Below are 18,025 nucleotides of genomic sequence, written 5' to 3' on the forward strand. Positions count from 1 at the left end.
CTTTTGTAGGCCTCACCAACGCTGCCGCCGGAACTCCCGACTCCCCGAGCTCTTGGTCGCACTGGCCTTTTGTCGGCCTCACCAACGCTGCCGCGGAACTCCCGCCTCTCGCCGACTCCCTGAGCTCCTGGTCGCACTGGCCTTTTGTCGGCCTCACCAACGCTGCCGCCGGAACTCCCGCCTCTTGCCGACTCCCCGAGCTCCTGGTCGCACTGGCCTTTTGTAGGCCTCACCAACGCTGCCGCGGAACTCCCGCCTCTCGCCGACTCCCTGAGCTCCTGGTCGCACTGGCCTTTTGTAGGCCTCACCAACGCTGGATAGATTGGATGCGGGGAGGATGTTTTCCCTGGCTGGGAAGTCTAGAACAAGGGGTCACTGTCTCAGGATACGGGGTAGGAAATTTAGGACCGAGATGAAGAGAAATTTTTTCACTGAGGGTGGTGAATCTGTGGAATTCTCTACCACAGAAGACTGGAGACCAAGTCACTGAATATATTTAAGACGGAGATAGATAGATTTCGAGAAACAAAAGGCATCAAGGGGTATGGGGAAAAAGCGGGTATATGGTGTTGAGATAAAGGATCAGCCATGATCATATTGAATGGCGGTGCAGTCTTGAAGAGCCGAATGGCCTACTACTGCAACTATTTTCAATGTTTCTATGTATGGGGAGGAGGCCTTACCCCCCCACGAGTTTACAGGGAACAGCGCTCATATTTTCAGCTCTCTGCGGCACAGTGCATTAGAAGGCTGCGCTTCCGAAAAGAGGTGGTCACAGAGGTATGCCAGCTCATAAAAGCAGACCTATAGCCTACCAGCGACAACAGGACTGCACTGCCCGTCGAGGTGAAGGTGACTGCGGCACTTTCCTTCTGTGCTTCCAGCTCCTTTCAGGCATTAGCAGGGGACATATGCTCCATCATCATCATAGGCAGTCCCTCGGAATCGAGGAAGACTTGCTTCCATTCCTGAAGTGAGTTCTTTGGTGGCTGAATAGTCCAATACGAGAGCCACAGACTCTGTTACAGGCGGTACAGACAATCGTTGAGGGAAGGGGTAGGTGGGACTGGTTTGCAGCACGCTCTTTCCGCTGTCTGCGCTTGATTTCTGCACGCTCTCGGCATTGAGACTCGAAGTGCTCAGCGCCCTCCCGGATGCACTTTCTCCACTTAGGGCCAGGGACTCCCAGGTATCAGTGGGGATGTCACACTTTATCAGGGAGGCTTTAAGGGTGTCCTTGTAACGTTTCCGCTGCCCACCTTTGGCTCGTTTACTGTGATGGAACTCTGCATAGAGCACTTGCTTTGGGAGTCTCGTGTCTGGCATGCGAACTATGTGGCCTGCCTAGCGGAGCTGATCGAGTGTGGTCAGTGCTTCAATGTTGGGGATGTTAGCCTGGGCGAGAACACTGATGTTGGTGCGCCTGTCCTCCCAGGGGATTTGTAGGATCTTGCGGCGACATCGTTGGTGATATATCCCCAGCGACTTGAGGTGTCTACTGTACATGGTCCATGCCCCTGAGCCATACAGGAGGGCGGGTATTACTACAGCCCTGTAGACCATGAGCTTGGTGGTAGATTTGAGGGCCTGGTCTTCGAACACTCTTTTCCTCAGGCCGCTGAAGGCTACACTGGCGCACTGGAGGCGATGTTGAATCTCCGCATCAATGTCTGCCCTTGTTGATCAGAGGCTCCCGAGGTATGGGAAATGGTCCACGTTGTCCAGGGCCATGCCTTGAATCTTGATGACTGGGCGGCAATGCTGTGCAGCGAGGACAGGCTGGTGGAGGACCTTTGTTTTCGGGATGTTGAGCGTAAGGCCCATGCTTTCGTATGCCTCAGTAAATACATCGACTATATCCTGGAGTTCAGCCTCAGAATGTGCACAGATGCAGGCGTCGTCCACATATTGCAGCTCAACGACTGAGGTTGGGGTGATCTTGGACATGGCCTGGAGGTGACGTGGGTTAAATGGCTTCCCACTGTTAGTTCCACTCCAGCGGGGAGCTTGTTGACTGTGAGGTGGAGCATGGCAGTGAGGAAGATTGAGAAGAGGGTTGGGGCAATGACGCAGCCCTCTTTGATCCCAGTCCGGACGTGGATTGGGTCTGTAATGGATCCGTTGGTAAGGATCATGGCCTGCATGCCGTCGCCACTAACCTTTGGGGGCATCCGAAACGGAGGAGGATGCTCCATAGACCCTCGCGGTTGACAGTGTCAAAGGCCTTTGTAAGGTCGAAGAAGGCCATGTATAAGGGCTGGCGCTGCTCCCTGCATTTTTCCTGCAGCTGTTGTGCTGCGAAGAACATGTCTGTTGTGCCCCATAGGGGACGAAATCTGCACTGTGGCTCCGGAAGGAGCTCCTCGGCCACAGGGTGCAGGAGGAGTACTCTAGCGACAGCTTTCCCAGTGGCTGATAGCAGGGAGATTCCCCTGTAATTGCCGCAATTGGACTTGTCCCCTTTTTTAAAGTTGGTCACGATCACTGCATCGCTCAGATCTCCTGACATGCTCTCCTCCCTCCAGATGAAGGAGATGAGGTCATGTATCTGCACCAACGGCGCCTCTCCGCCATACTGTAGCACCTCAGCATTCCATCCGCTCCTGTAGCCTTGTTGTTATTGAGCTGTTTTATGGCTTTTCCTACCTCGTGCAATGTTGGAGTTTCATTGAGTTGGTGGTGGGTCGCATGCTGCGGGATGGAGTCGAGAACACTCGAGTCAAAGGCAGAGTCTTGATTGAGGAGATCTTCGAAGTGCTCCTTCCATCGGGCCCTGACAGCCTCGGTGTCCTTGATGAGTGTTTCCCCGTTCTTGGCCATCAGTGGGGTGGGGCCTTTGGAGTTTGGATCGTAGGTGGCCTTGGCCTTGAAGAATCCTCGCGCATCATGGCTGTCGGCCAATTGTTGTATCTCCTGTGCTTTCTCCATCCACCACCTGTTCTTTAGGCCCCGGGTTTTATGTTGGACCTCGGCCTTGAGCCGTCTGTAACGTTGCTTTGCTGCTCCCGAGTTGGGGTGTTGCTTGAGGCTCAGAAATGCTCTGCGCTTGCGATCTATTAGTTCTTGGATCTCCTGATCATTCTCATCAAACCAGTCCTGGTGTTTTCTGGTTGAGTGACCAAGTGTCTCTTCGCAGGCGCTAGTTATGGAGGCCTGGAGGGCAGACCAAGTGCTGTGGACATTCAGCATCTCGGGGTCATCAAGGCACGCCAGGTTAGCTGTGAGGCGCTGGCTGTATAGGGTTCTCTTAGCTGGGCCTTTAAATGCCCCGGCATTGACTTTTTTGCGGCACTGCTTCTGCTGTCCCCTCCGCTTTGGGGCTATGTTAATGTTGATGATGGATCGGATTAGGCGATGGTTCATCCAGCAGTCGTCAGCTCCTGTCATGGCGTGGGTGATACGCACATCCTTGTGATCCCTGGCTCGGACGATGACATAGTCCAGCAGGTTTGGAGCGAGGGTGTTGTCATGACGCCTTGTATTTGTCTCTCTGGCGAAACAGGGTATTGGTAATGAGTTCGTGGTCTAGACATTTTGTCAGGAGTAGGGTACCGTTGGAGTTAGATTTCCCTACCCCTTCTCTGCCAATCATGCCTCCCTGGCATTAAAGTCACCTAGGAGATCAATTTGCCATCCTTGGAGACGCCGGACAGTGATGTCTCGAGGTTGGAATAAAAGCCCTCTTTAGCCTCATCCGTTGCATCGAGTGTTGGGGCATACGCAATGTTGACCTGTGGCGCATTGGTTCCGGGATAGGGTAAGGCGAAGGGTCTTGAGGCGTTCGTTAACCCTGCAGGGGAAGTCTTTGAGGCGGCCAACCAGTTCATTTTTGACGGCGAGGCGGACTCTTATGAAAGCGGCGTTCTTCCTCTGGTTTTCCTTTCCAGCAAAAGGTATAATCTCCTTGAGCTGGCCTTCCCCTGCCCGCCGGGTCTCGCTTAGGGCGGCGATGTCGATGTCGATGTCAAAGCGCTTTACGTTCCCGGGCAACTATGGCAGTGCGGCGATCCGGCCTGTCGCTGTTGGAATTGTCTATTAGGGTTCTGACGTTCCAGATCTCGAACTTCATATTAGATGAGTGGAAATTGCATGTGTGTGAGTTCTTTTAATGTGGGTGGTCGTTGCACACCAACTACCACATGGGCTTAGCTGAGCAAGGTCTTGGTCCAAGACGACTGGAGACCAGGCATTGCTGTATGAGCCTAATTGTCTACGGCGAGATGTTGGCCGCAAGCTCGGCACCGAGTATTGCCCTTGATGATGGGTAGCCCGAGCCTTGGTTGGGGGCAGGCATTAGGAAGGTCAGTTGTCCGCTGGAGTTCAGGGTGGGAGGTCAGCAAGGAGTGGGCGGGTGGCAAAGTCATAGCCGTGATGCTCGCCAGTCGACGAGGCTAGGTCACCAGTGGGGAAGGAGAGGTCCAACCGTCGACGAGGAGAAGGATGTAGGTCCGCTGCTGGAGGGATGAGAGCCCGCCACTGGAGGGATGTAGGCCCACAGCAGGAGGCGGTGGGGGGGCGATGTCCCGGTTGTCTGGTCAGAGGCATACCTGCTCGCCGGGCATCGCCGTGAGTAACCCGGTTTCAGATGACTGAAAATACTGCTAATAAAACACACCAAACTATTTTCTAGTTAGGTTGGGGTACAGTATTCAATTCCTTAATAAAAACTTTTAAAAGAAAATAATTCTTGAAAGTTCCTCCACGTTGTTTAAAGGTTTCTCCTGAAATGTTAAAAGTTTCTCCCGAAGTTTTAAAAAAGTTTTCCCAAGTTGTTTAAATGTTGCCAAAGTCGATTTAAAAGTTTAAAATGAAAGTAGTAAGCTCCCTCCCTTGGAACTGTTCCATGGGCGCTGCCAGCCCTCTGCAGCTGCACAAAGCCCTGGCTAGATCGCACCTGGAGCACTGCAGGGAAGTAGAGGCCCAATCGTCTCCGAAGGGGGCCCGAATGCCTGGATGCCACTGGGGAGGGGTCTGTATGCCGCCGGGGAGAGGTCCCCTTGGGATCTTTGATGAAGTAGCTGGCGCTCAACCACTGCGAGATCTGCTGCAGGTAGACGCCGCTCTCGATGGCCTGCTTGACCCGCAGGACGATGTCGGTGAACTCGGAGTCCTCCGAGAAGTGGTTGAGGTCAGGTCCTTGGCAGCCGGAGCTCTGCGGGTGCTCGCATATGCTCCATCTCGCAGCACGCTACACATTACTGCATTTGCCAGGTGACTGCTGCACTGTGCGCACACTGAATGGACTTCATAAACTTCGCAATGACCAAGGAGGCACAGAATGAGAGGGCGATAGGTTTTGGACTAATTGCTGGCTTCCCCAAAGTTCAGGGTGCCATTGACTACGCTCATCGCCCTGCGAGCACCTTTACTCAATTCAGAGGTTTACCGAAACCGAAAGGGATTCCACTCCATGAACGTACAGATCGTCTGCGACCATACTGAGCGCATCAGAGCAGTAAATGCCCAATTTCCAAGGAGCACCGTGATGCTTTCATCTTGCGTGAGAGCAGTGTCCCATGCCTGTTCAAGTGTCAGCCACAAGGCTATAGAGCTGGATGCAGGGCGACAAAGGTTATGGCCTCGCCACCTGGCTCATGACCCCCCTCCGGAACCTTCAGCCAGAAGCCAAGCATCGCTATAATGACAGCCATATAGCGACACGCAACATCGTCAAAAAGACAATTGGAGTGCTGAAACAGCGCTTCCGATGCCCCTGGACCACTCTGGAGGCTGCCTGCAATACTCCTCTCAGCAGGTCTCTGAGTTCATTGTGGTGTGCTGCATGCTACACAACTTAGTCATTATTAGGGCACAGGATTTGCCTCTGGGGATTGCAGGACCACCTCGGGAGTAGGAGGAGGATGAGGAGCCTGACGATGAACCCATGCCACCACCTCCACCACAAACACGGGAGGCCTCGTGCAGCTTTCACCACTGCAAAAGCCTTGCATCAGCAGTTCATAATTCAATGTTTGCTTGAAGAATGAACGGCACATTTGACCGTTGCCTGGCCACTCGATTCCACCACGTTGACTATTCCCCCTCTTATTCTGAACAAAATAATTTATTAAACATTGTAACTTGAATAAGATTTAACTTGAATAAAATTTATTAATCATTTCAAAAGTGGAATAAAATTTATTGAACATTGTGAATTGGGAAACTTTAAAAACTTTAATAAAATATCAACAAGAACAAAACAACAATCCCTGCACCGCATGTATTTTACCTTTGGCCCCTCCTCCTCCCCCCCCACCCCCCCCCCCCCCTCGCATCATGACCCTCCCCAAGGTGACACCATGACGTTGTGCATCAAATCAGCCAGGATCCTGCTGTATTGCGGGGGGAGAGACAATGGAGACGCCATGTGTGGATCCCCTGGAGAAGCTCGGGGTATGGAAAGCCTGGCTTCTGAGTGGCAATCCTCTTGCTCGGCCTTACCACTCACAGGGGATGTGGGTCTGAGTGTGAACCTGGGGACTATAGTGTCAAAGATCGAGACCATCAATCGCACATGGGCATTGACAGCTTCGGTGGTTTCGTGGCTCGCACGGACAATCTGCGACCCGACCTCCATGTTTGTGGGTAGTACTGCAATGCTAGTGGGAAAAGCACCCAAGACCTCCAGGAGCTGTCAGGTGAGCGGATGCTCTCCCTGGACAGTCCCACCATGTCCAGTTGTGCGCCTGCCTGTCTGTCAGCAGACCGGCTTTGCCGACTTCCCTTCCGGAGAGACGGCATACGGGATTCGACCCCGGTGGTACGTTGCTGCACGCCACTTGTACCCGGGGCCTCGGATGACTTAAAGCCCGAGAATGTATCTTCCACGGACGAGCTGGTTGGTGCAACAAAAAGAGGTGTCGAGTGCATCGGCCCCCTGACCCCCTTGTAATAGATTGATCAGTTTGCTCCTTTCGTGGAGGTTCTTTGTCCTCTGCATCGCCTTTGTCCCCCTCCTCCACCCCCACATGACGGGCTGAGGTGGAGGCTTGCATTCGAGGATGTGGTGCATGCGACTCCTCATCTGGAAATCGAAAATAACAGACAAGTGGTCAGCAGCAGGGGAGGGAACAGGATGACATGAGTAAGGTCACATAGAACAGGCTCATTTGAAGGACCGCCACTACTCCATTATATGTAGTCCAGAGACAGCGCATCACATTGCCCCAACCCGAGTCCACAGACAGTCCATCACATTGCCCCAACCCAGCCCCGGGATTTTGCAGGACTTACCCTCACTTTTGAACGGGGGCTCAGCACCCCCACGGGTAGTTGACCTCCCTGTGACAACGATCAGACCGGCCACTCGATCCTCCAGGTCTGTTAGAGGCATGGTTCTCGGTGAATCGCCTCCTGTCCGTCGCCGCTCCGAGTGGTTGTGAGATATTTTTCCCTGCAAAGATGACAACAGGAATGGTTACCAGAGGGGCCCATCTGCTCTTGTGGCACACACACATAGCCATCAAAGCACTTATACCATACTATGTGCATTTAATACAGTCCTCTGTTTAATGGCCCTGGAAGTTGCACGTGGTTCATGAGGAAGACATCGAAGTGCAGAAACATCTTTTAAGATCTCAGAAAGCAGTCTTGATAATGTATAACGATCATTCATAGCACATAAGGTGCAAAATTAAGCCTACCAATACCAAAATGTGTCAGATTTATAATTTAAGCAATGAAGGAGTGCATCAATAAAAGTATTACTTTGATGATCCTGCACTGGGTATAGATCCTTCTGATGTCATCCACACAAGACACCACCTCAGCAATGCAATTCCAAAGATGCCTAAAAACCGCTGGGAGAGTTTTACTCATTAGTAAATTTTTTCACTCTCTACCTGCTCCCATCTCATTCCATCGTGACTGCAATCTAAAATTGGCTGATTCAGCCCTGGGTGTACTGTGCATGCGCGGGCGCTCCCTGACAGTTGACCAGAAGCGTGGGAAGAAGAAAAAAATGGGGGAAAAAATGGAAATAAAAATTTGCACGTGCGCAGATGGTCCAATTTTTTTTTTTCGATTGCAAGTTTTGGCTCTGCCGCAAAAATTCTGTTGTGCAGCACCGGATTGAATGCTATTGCTCTTCACCAAATTTTGCAAGGTCCGGCAAACTTTCCGCCGCGATTATCACCCATAAACAGGCGAAATCGCTAAAAGCTGAATTTCCAGCCCATAGTTTCTAACCCATGATTCCATAAATGTTGAGTTCGTGATCTCACAAATGTGGTGAATAGGGGCAGATTTTAGAATTCTTTGTTACTTTGGGGGCTGTGAGGGAGAATCAAGTATGGTGACTTCAGAAAATCTGTTTGGAAATCTAAGGATACTATGGTAACGTGGTTAATATTCCTAATAGAGCTGCATGTTCATACAATAAAAGAACAAATATTTTGTCAGAATAATTGCTAAACTGGAGTATATTTCTAGACACATGAAGTGCCAAATGAGAAGGTATTGTAGTGACATTGCACATGTTACTCTCAAAATTCCATTCAGATAAATGAGAACTACAAACTACTTCACAAAAAAATTCTAAATAAATTTCTTAATTCTGATCGTGCTGCTGTGCACTTCATATTTATTGCCAATAATTTGAGGCATTGAAACTGCATGAAGCTTGTCCGTAAAGGGTTATCATAAATAGAAAGCAACATATGTTCATGGAGATTCAGGTTCGTGCTTCCTCTGTTGAATAGCACATTTGCACTGTGCACTTTGTTACATTGTAGAGCACACATATAATATTGCTCTCATTTGTTGTGAACCAATATTGTATTTCCCTTTGAATTTTTCAGCTGATATATGATAGCTTTGCTCAGTTCTTAGTTGAACAGAAAGGCTACGATGGGGAACTGATGACCGTGAGTCCTGACAGTTGGGATTTTTGGTGAGTTCTTTTCTATTTGATATTTCTTGGTGCAAAAAGGCATTTGTTTTTAATATTGTAGTGGACAAACAGAACTTGGCTAATGTAAAAAAAAAATACCAAAGCTCAGTTAGACCTTTTCCCCTTGCCCTTCAGCTCTCAAATCTTCTGTGCCGCAAATTGCTGGATAGTTGATAACGCGAGGTCAGCGGGGCATCTGGGACCTTAGTGTACAAAGGGGCCAGCGGTCTATCTTAACAAATTTAAGCAAAGAAAGAAACAGAAAAAAGCACAGGAGGAGGAAATCTGGTGAATTGGAGTCAATTTTGGTACAACAAGAGAAATAATGAGAAGGAAAGAAAGACTGGATTACGAGAACGTAAGAACACAAGAAATAGGAGCAGGGGTAGGCCATTTGGCCCCTCGAGCCTGCTCCACCATTCAATATCATGGCTGATCTGATCTTGGGCTCAGCTCCACTTCCCTGCCCGCTCCCCATAACCCTTCACTCCCCTTTCGTTCAAAAATCTGTCTATTTTCATATTAAATATATTCAATGACCTAGCCTCCACAGCTCTCTGGGGCAGAGAATTCCACAGATTTACAACCCTCTGAGAGAAGAAATTTCTCCTCATCTCAGTTCTAAATGGGCAACCCCTTATTCTAAAACTATGTCCCCGAGTTCTAGATTCCCGCACGAGTGGAAACATCCTCTCTGCAGCTACCTTGTCGAGCCCCCTCAGTATCTTTTATGTTTCAGTAAGATCACCTCTCATTCTTCTAAACTCCAGTGAGTATAGGCCCAATCTACTAAACCTTTCTTCATAAGTCAATCCCTTCATCTCAGGAATCAACCGAGTGAACCTTCTCTGAACTGCCTCCAATGCAAGTATATCCCTCCTTAAATAAGGAGACCAAAACTGTACTCTAGGTATAGTCTCACCAATACCCTGTACAGTTGTAGCAGGATTTCCCTGCTTTTATACTCCATCCCCCTTTGCAATAAATACCAACATTTCATTTGCCTTCCTGATTACTTGATGTACCTGCATATAAACTTTTGTGTTTCATGCTCAAGGACCCCCCAGGTCCCTCTTGCACTGCAGCATTTTGTAATCTCTCTCCATTTCAATAATAATTTGCTTTTTTTTTCGTGACAAAGTGGATAACCTCACACTTGGCCACGTTATATTCCATCTGCCAAATGTTTGCCCGCTCACTTAGCCTGTCTATATCTCTTTGCAGAGTTTTTGTGTCCTCCTCACAACTTGCTTTCCCACCCATCTTTGTATCTTCAGCAAACTTGGCTACATTATACTTGGTCCCTTCATCTAAGTCATTAATACAGATTGTAAATAGTTGAGGCCCCAGCACCGATCCCTGTGGCACCCACTAAGTTACAGTTTGCCAACTGGAAAATGAGAAAGGAAGAGTAAGAAAAAGATTAAAAATAAAAAAAAACCTCTTGGAACAATTTATTACCTGCAAGAATGAGACTTGACATCAATTGTTTCCTTTTTGGGCCAGAGAGGTTGAGTGGCATTGCAGGAACATAAATCATGTTGTTTAAAAGCATCCTTGCGCTGTTGAGGACCAGCCGTAACGTTCTGCGGTGAATTTAATTCATATTTACTGCGCTAATGCCTCAATTTCTTGAAACTCACAGGGAGCTTGACAGCGAGTTGCCACTTTTGCACGGTTAACGATGGAGCGATGCAAATCGTCCACCAATTTGTGCAGATTTGCAACTTACAGGGTATGTCTTCCTCCTCACAAATTGTAGGATGATTAACACAGTAAAATAACAGTGTGTGCACTAAATGCAACGTTATTTTCCCAGCAACTTCTGGGCCCAGCTTTTGCTCTGTGGTGAACCACATATATTTTGAAGTTTAAAGCTTTTTATTTGGGTTTTGTGATAAAAACTTCGTATAAATTTTTAAACCTTTACTAATTTTAGCAAAAAAGTTAGATTCAACCCGCTTTATACCTGCCTCTAGTTTTCATTAAAATTAATGAATTTTCTAAAAATATATGAATATATTAGTATGGTTTTGGATGCTAAACACGTTTTTATTTTTGTTTGCACTGTTGGTTGCAAGTCAAGAATAGAGTTAACAAATGCATAGATGAAGGTTTCAGCAGCAGATGAGCTGAGGCAGAGGCGGAGACGGGCGTTGTTACGGAGGTGGAAGTAGGTGGTCTTGTGATGGAGCGGGTATGTGGTCGAAAGTTCAACTCGGGGTCAAATACGACACCAAGGTGTCGCGAATGGTCTGGTTTAGTCTCAGACAGTTTCCAGGGAGATGGATGATTTCGGCCAGTACTTGGATGTTGGACAAGCAGTAAGATGAATTAGAGACAATGAAGGGGTTCAGAGAGGTGGTGCTGAGGTAGAGCTGGATTTCGGATAATGTCGCTGAGGGGCAGTATGTAGATGAGAGATAGGAGGGGCCCAAGGATAGAATCTTGGGGACTCCAGAGGTAATGGAGTGGGTTGAGAAGGGAGGGGGCAGAAATATTGCTCAGTGGGGTGGCCGGATTGGGTAGAACTGTATACCTACTTAATGGTTGGGAGATGGGGCGGAGGCATAGGAGTTGGGGGGACAGACCTGGGTGGGGGAGGGGCTTGGGGTGCGGAGGGGGGTGGGAGGAGGAGGAGGAGGAGGAGGAGGAGGAGTGACTTCTGCTTCATGGATGGGTGCTAGTTTCTCGGCCTTGGGCTTTCTATCCACGATCTCAGATCGGCTGCTTTTCAGCTGTATTTTTCCATTAAGGTACATTTCCTTAATAGCAGTGGAGGGATGTGGTCTAAAGTTGTAATCTAGATCAGCAGGGTTAGGACGTCTCGTTATCTAGTTCAGTGAGTGGGGTGGGGTTGGGTGGTATCTGTGCTCGACACAATAGTTCAGTGATAAATTTCTCCTGCTTTCTAGGAAAATTCATGAGCTCCTGGCGCCACAATGTTTGCCTGATGCTTGGAAATCCTGTGTGCTCAGTGAGGGGATATCACATAAGATTAGTCTGACCACTGTAATAAGTTGGTCATATTTACAGTGCTACCTACAGGTGCAATATGTTTATAATCTTGCGACCACTCAACATTTGTAATGTATAATTAGCGGCCTTCCCGTGTTGCCGATGGAAAGTATGATTTTCATGGAAAAATGGAGTAGCTGACTCCGATCCCCAAAATGTAGGTATAAGGGGTATGTATCATCTAATAAAAATAGAATTTGACTTATTCAGTCATGGTAAATTAGTGGCCCCGTTAACGCAATCTATGCTATCTGTACGTTTATAAACACATTCTGAAATTCACTCAGCAGTGCTTCAGGAGTTCTGACGAAGGGTCCATCGACCTGAAACGTTAACTCTTTTTCTCTCCACAGATGCTGCCTGACCTGCTGAGATTTCCAGCATTTTCTGTTTTTACTTCAGATTTCAGCATCTGCAGTATTTTGCTTTTGTATTAATACTTCAAACATAGAAACATAGAAAATAGGTGCAGGAGTAGGCCATTCGGCCCTTCGAGCCTGCACCACCATTCAATAAGATCATGGCTGATCATTCCCTCAGTACCCCTTTCCTGCTTTCTCTCCATACCCCTTGATCCCCTTAGCCGTAAGGGCCATATCCAATGAACTGGCATCAACAACTCTGCGGCAGGGAATTCCACAGGTTAACAACTCTCTGAGTGAAGAAGTTTCTCCTCATCTCAGTCCTAAATGGCTTACCCCTTATCCTTAGACCGTGACCCCTGGTTCTGGACTTCCCCAACACCAGGAACATTCTTCCCACATTTGACCTGTCCCGTCCCGTCAGAATCTATGTTTCTATGAGATCCCCTCTCATCCTTCTAAACTCCAGTGAAGGAATTGAGTGTACTATCTCCAAGTTTGCAGATGACACTAGATTGGGTGGTGGCGTGAGCTGTGAGGGCGACGCTAGGAGGCTGCAGGGTGATTTGGACAGGTTAGGTGAGTGGGCCAGTCTCTCCTCATATGTCAGTCCTGCCATCCCGGGAATCATTCTGGTGAACCTTCGCTGCACTCCCTCCATAGCAAGAACGTCCTTCCTCAGATTAGGAGAGCAAAACTGAACACAATATTCCAACTGAGGCCTCACCAAGGCCCTGTACAACTGCAGTAAGACCTCCCTGCTCCTATACTCAAAACCCCCAGCTATGAAGACCAACATACTATTTGCCGTCTTCACTGCCTGCTGTACTTGTATGCCAACTTTCAATGACTGATGAACCATGACACCCAGGTCTCATTGCACCTCCCCTTTTCCTAATCTGCCGCCATTCAGATAATATTCTGTCTTCACGGTTTTGCCCCCAAAGTGGATAACCTCACATTTATTCACATTATACTGCATCTGCCATGCATTTGCCCATTCACCTAACCTGTCCAATTCACCCTGCGTCCTCCTCACAGCTTACACCGCCACCCAGTTTAGTGTCATCTGCAAACTTGGAGATATTACACTCAATTCCTTCATCCAAATCATTAATGTATATTGTAAAGAGCTGGGGCCCCAGCACTGAACCCTGCGGCACTCCACTAGTCACTGCCTGCCATTCTGAAAAGGACCCGTTTATCCCGACTCTCTGCTTCCTGTCTGCCAACCAGTTCTCTATATATACCCCCAATACCATGTGCTTTGATTTTGCACACCAATCTCTTGTGTGGGACCTTGTCAAAAGCCTTTTGAAAGTCCAAATACACCAGATCTACTGGTTCTCCCTTGTCCACTCTACTAGTTACATCCTCAAAAAATCCAGAAGATTTGTCAAGCATGATTTTCCCCTTCATAAATCCATGCTGACTTGGACCGATCTTGTCACTACTTTCCAAATGAACTGCTATTTCAGAATAATTGATTCCAACATTTTCCCCACTACTGATGTCAGGCTAACCGGTCGAAAATAACCTGCTTTCTCTCTCCCTCCCTTTTTAAAAAGTGGTGTTACATTAGCTACCTTCCAGTCCATAGGAACTGATCCCGAGTCGATAGACTGTTGGAAAATGATCACCAATGCATCCACTATTTCTAATGCCACTTCCTTACGTACTCTGGGATGCAGACTATCAGGCCCCGAGGATTTATCGACCTTCAATCCCATCAATTTCCCTAACACAATTTCCCGCCTAATAAGGATATCCTTCAGTTCCTCCTTCTCACTACACCCTCGGTCCCCTAGTACTTCCGGAAGGTTATTTGTGTCTTCCTTCGTGAAGACAGAACCAAAGTATTTGTTCAACTGGTCTGCCATTTCTTTGTTCCCCATTATAAATTCACCTGAATCCGACTGCAAGGGACCTACGTTTGCCTTCACTAATCTTTTTCTCTTCACATATCTATAGAAGCTTTTGCAGTCAGTTTTTATGTTCCCGGCAAGCTTCTTCTCGTACTCTATTTTCCCCCTCTTAATTAAACCCTTTGTCCTCTGCTGAATTCTAAATTTCTCCCAGTCCTCAGGTTTGTTGCTTTTTCTTGCCAATTTATATACCTCTTCCTTGGATTTAACACTATCCTTAATTTCCCTTGTTAGCCACAGTTGAACCATCTTCCCCATTTTATTTTTACTCCAGACAGGGATGTACAATTGCTGAAATTCATCCATGTGATCCTTAAATGTTTGCCATTGCCTATCTACCGTCAACCCTTTAAGTATCATTTGCCAGTCTATTCTAGCCAATTCACACCTGAAACCATCGAAGTTACCTTTCCTTAAGTTCAGGATCCTAGTTTCTGAATTAACTGTGTCACGCTCCACCTTAATAAAGAATTCTACCGTGTTATGGTCACTCTTCCCCAAGGGGCTTCACACAACAAGATTGCTAATTAGTCCTTTCTCATTAAACATCACCCAGTCTAGGATGGCCAGCTCCCTAGTTGGTTCCTCGACATATTGATCTAAAAAATCATCCCTAATATACTCCAGGAAGTCCTCCTCCACCGCATTGCTACCAGTTTGGTTAGCCCAATCAATATGTAGATTAAAGTCACCCATGATAATTGCTGTACCTTTATTGCATGCATCCCTAATTTCTTGTTTGATGCTATCCCCACCTACTACTGTTTGGTGGTCTGTACACAACTCCCACTAGCGTTTTCTGCCCCTTGGCACTCCGTAGCTCCACCCATACAGATTCCACATCATCCATGCTCATGTCCTTTCTTACTATTGCATTAATTTCCTCTTTAACCAGCAATACCACTCCACCTCCTTTTCCTTTCTGTCTATCCTTCCTAAATGTTGAATACCCCTGGATGTTGAGTTCCCAGCCTTGGTCACCCTGGAGCCATGTCTCCGTCATGCCAATTACATCATACCCGTGAACTGCTATTTGCGCAGTTAATTCCTCCACCTTATTCCGAATACCCCTTGCATTGAGGCACAGAGCCTTCAGGCTTGTCTTTCTAACACACTTTGCCCTTTTAGAATTTTGGTGTAATGTGGCCCTTTTTGCTTTTTGCCTTAGGTTTTTCTGCCCTCTACTTTTATTTTTCTTCTTTCTATCTTTTGCTGCTTTCCCCATTCTACTTCACTCTATCTCCCTGCATAGGTTCCCACCCCCCTGTCATATTAGTTTAACTCCTCCCCAACAGCACTAGCAAGCACTCCCCCTAGGACATTGGTCCCGGTCCTGCCCAGGTGCAGACGGTCCGGTTTGTACTGGTCCCACCTTCCCCAGAAACGGTTCCAATGTCCCAGGAATTTGAATCCCTCCCTTGTGCACCACTCCTCAAGCCACGTATTCATCTGAGCTATCCTGCGATTCCTACTCTGACTAGCACGTGGCACTGGTAGCAATCCTGAGATTACTACTTTTGAGGTCCTACTTTTTAATTAATTTAGCTCCGAGCTCCCTAAATTCGTTTTGTCGGACCTCACCCTGTTTTTTACCTATATCGTTGGTACCTATATGTACTACAACAACTGGCTGTTCCCCCTCTCTTTTCAGAATGCTCTGCACCCGCTCCGAGACATCCTTGACCCTTGCATCAGGGAGGCAACATACCATCCTGGAGTCTCGGTTGCGGCTGCAGAAACGTCTTATCTATTCCCCTTACAATTGAATCCCCTATCACTATAGCTCTCCCACTCTTTTTCCTGCCCTCCTATGCAGCAGAGGCACCCACGGTGCCATGAACTTGGCTGCTGTTGCCCTCCCCTAATGAGTCATCCCCCTCAACAGTACCCAAAGCGGTGTATCTGTTTTGCAGGGGGATCTCAAGAGATCTGTTAGTAGAACAGTCAATGTATAGCGCACACAAGTGTTGCACTCAAATTTCTGTGTCACACTTCAAAAGAAAATATTTAATAAAAGGTAGCCATTTGACATGAGCTAATATGCCTGTAACCTGAGTGACCTTACTATTCATACATTTATTTTTAAGATTTTAAAAAAAGCCACCGTTGTGACTTGCAACCTGAAGACCAATTAAACTGACTTACCCTGTGTTTACTTAACAGCATTTATACTTAGTGGCCTTAAAAGGGCACAAGTATGGCTCAACAGTGGAATAACAGTCTTCATTACTAATATAATAGGGTCCTTCTGAAGCAATGATTCACCTAACTTCCTTGTGAGCAATGACACTGGAGATTCTGTAGTAATTTAGTAAAAGTGGTACTATTGGTGTTGCAAAACCATCTTAAAATGCTTTGTGCTTCTGAACTCCAGCCTGATACTGATGATCATATTCCAGTCTGCAAAGTTCCCTTAAAAAAAACAACGGCTAAACTCAGGCTGAACATTGTAGCCACAGACAAGTGAGCTTAAACACAGCTCCTTAGCAGCAGAATAATATGTCATGTATTACTTGTGATAAAACAGTTTATCCAACTTAGTGTGAGCAACGCCACAGTGAAACAAAAATGGAAAATGTGGGAGTTGTTCAGCTGTGACTCTTCACCGGAACTCAAGGAGCACACTCAAAATGCTAATCTATCTGTTCTTTCAAATGCTGACCACCATGTTGTGCATTTCCAAAGTTTTGTATTTTCTATTTCTGGCATTCATGTATTTTTTAGCACCATACAGAGATTACAACTGTACAGTTGTAGAAGAGAATAACTGAAAAAATTGGGCAAGTTGGTGATTTTTGGCAGTTTGTAAGACGCAGCGTAGCTCTTTGTTATTTGTGATTTCAAACCTGGATATTTGCAAAGACAACAAATTCCATCATAGAATTTATTGTAGCTAAACATAAACAAAGACAACAAGGAAGCAGATGGAACATTAACCTCTTGTGGAGGAGTGGAAGCCAAGAACAATTGTTTTTTAAAAAGTTACAAAACCACCAACTTGCAAAAAAGAAAAACAGTAATGACTATTAGTTTATTGATTTGATAAACAAAGTAGTGGGGGAAAAAACAAAACCAGAAAATAGAGGAGAATAATAACACGTTACAGCTGAAATGGAATCAGGCAATCCTGACTCTGATTTAAACAAATTTCAGAAATGAAATACAGGTTAAGCGTCCGAAATCTGGAGTTCCGACATTCGGAATGTTCCGGAATCTGGGCCGATCTGTGGTGGGGTCGTCCGGAAAATGTTCCGGAATCCAGACCCGCTGCTGCTCCCCCCTCGGGCTGCCGCCGACCTCGCGCCCCCCCCCCCTCCCCCGCCTTGGACCTCTGCTTTGGGCTGACTTCACCTCTGCCTCGGGCCGACCTCTCCTCCTCCTCCCCCCCCCCCCCTCGGGCCGACCTCACCTCTGCCTCGGGCCAACACCCCCCCCCCCCCCCAAAAATGAAATGCCTCGGGCAGACCTCTCCTCCACCCCCTCCCCCTCCCCCCCAATGCCTCGGGCTTACCTCACCTCTGCCTCGGGCCAACCTCTCTCCCCTCTCTCTTTCCCCCCCCCCCCCCCAATGCCTCTGCCTTGGGCCTACCTCTCCTCCTCCTCCCCCCCCCCCCCCCCCCCGGCCTTGGGCTGACTCGCCCGCACTCTACCACCTGACCCCTCCCCCTTCCCCTCCCCTACCTACTTACCTTGTCCCAGGGGTTTTCGGACTCGGGACGTTGGAAAGATGTTCCGAAGTCCGGAAATACCCGAACCTGGGCTCGGGCGTTTCTGGATTTGGCACGTCAGAAAGACGATCTGAAGTTCGGAAATACCCAGAATCCAGAACA

General features: G+C 47.8%; 1 protein-coding gene across 1 annotated transcript in view; it reads left to right on the forward strand.

Moving 5' to 3' along the window:
* Positions 1–18,025, forward strand: part of nt5dc1 (5'-nucleotidase domain containing 1) — a 796,921-nt gene that overhangs the window by 16,990 nt on the left and 761,906 nt on the right. Inside the window, exon 2 of the mRNA XM_070885335.1 lies at positions 8,799–8,890. Within this exon, the coding sequence (XP_070741436.1) occupies positions 8,799–8,890 (92 nt within the window). The remainder of the gene's footprint in view (positions 1–8,798; positions 8,891–18,025) is intronic.

Source organism: Pristiophorus japonicus, chromosome 7, assembly GCF_044704955.1.
Source record: "Pristiophorus japonicus isolate sPriJap1 chromosome 7, sPriJap1.hap1, whole genome shotgun sequence".
Lineage (NCBI taxonomy): Eukaryota > Metazoa > Chordata > Chondrichthyes > Pristiophoridae > Pristiophorus > Pristiophorus japonicus.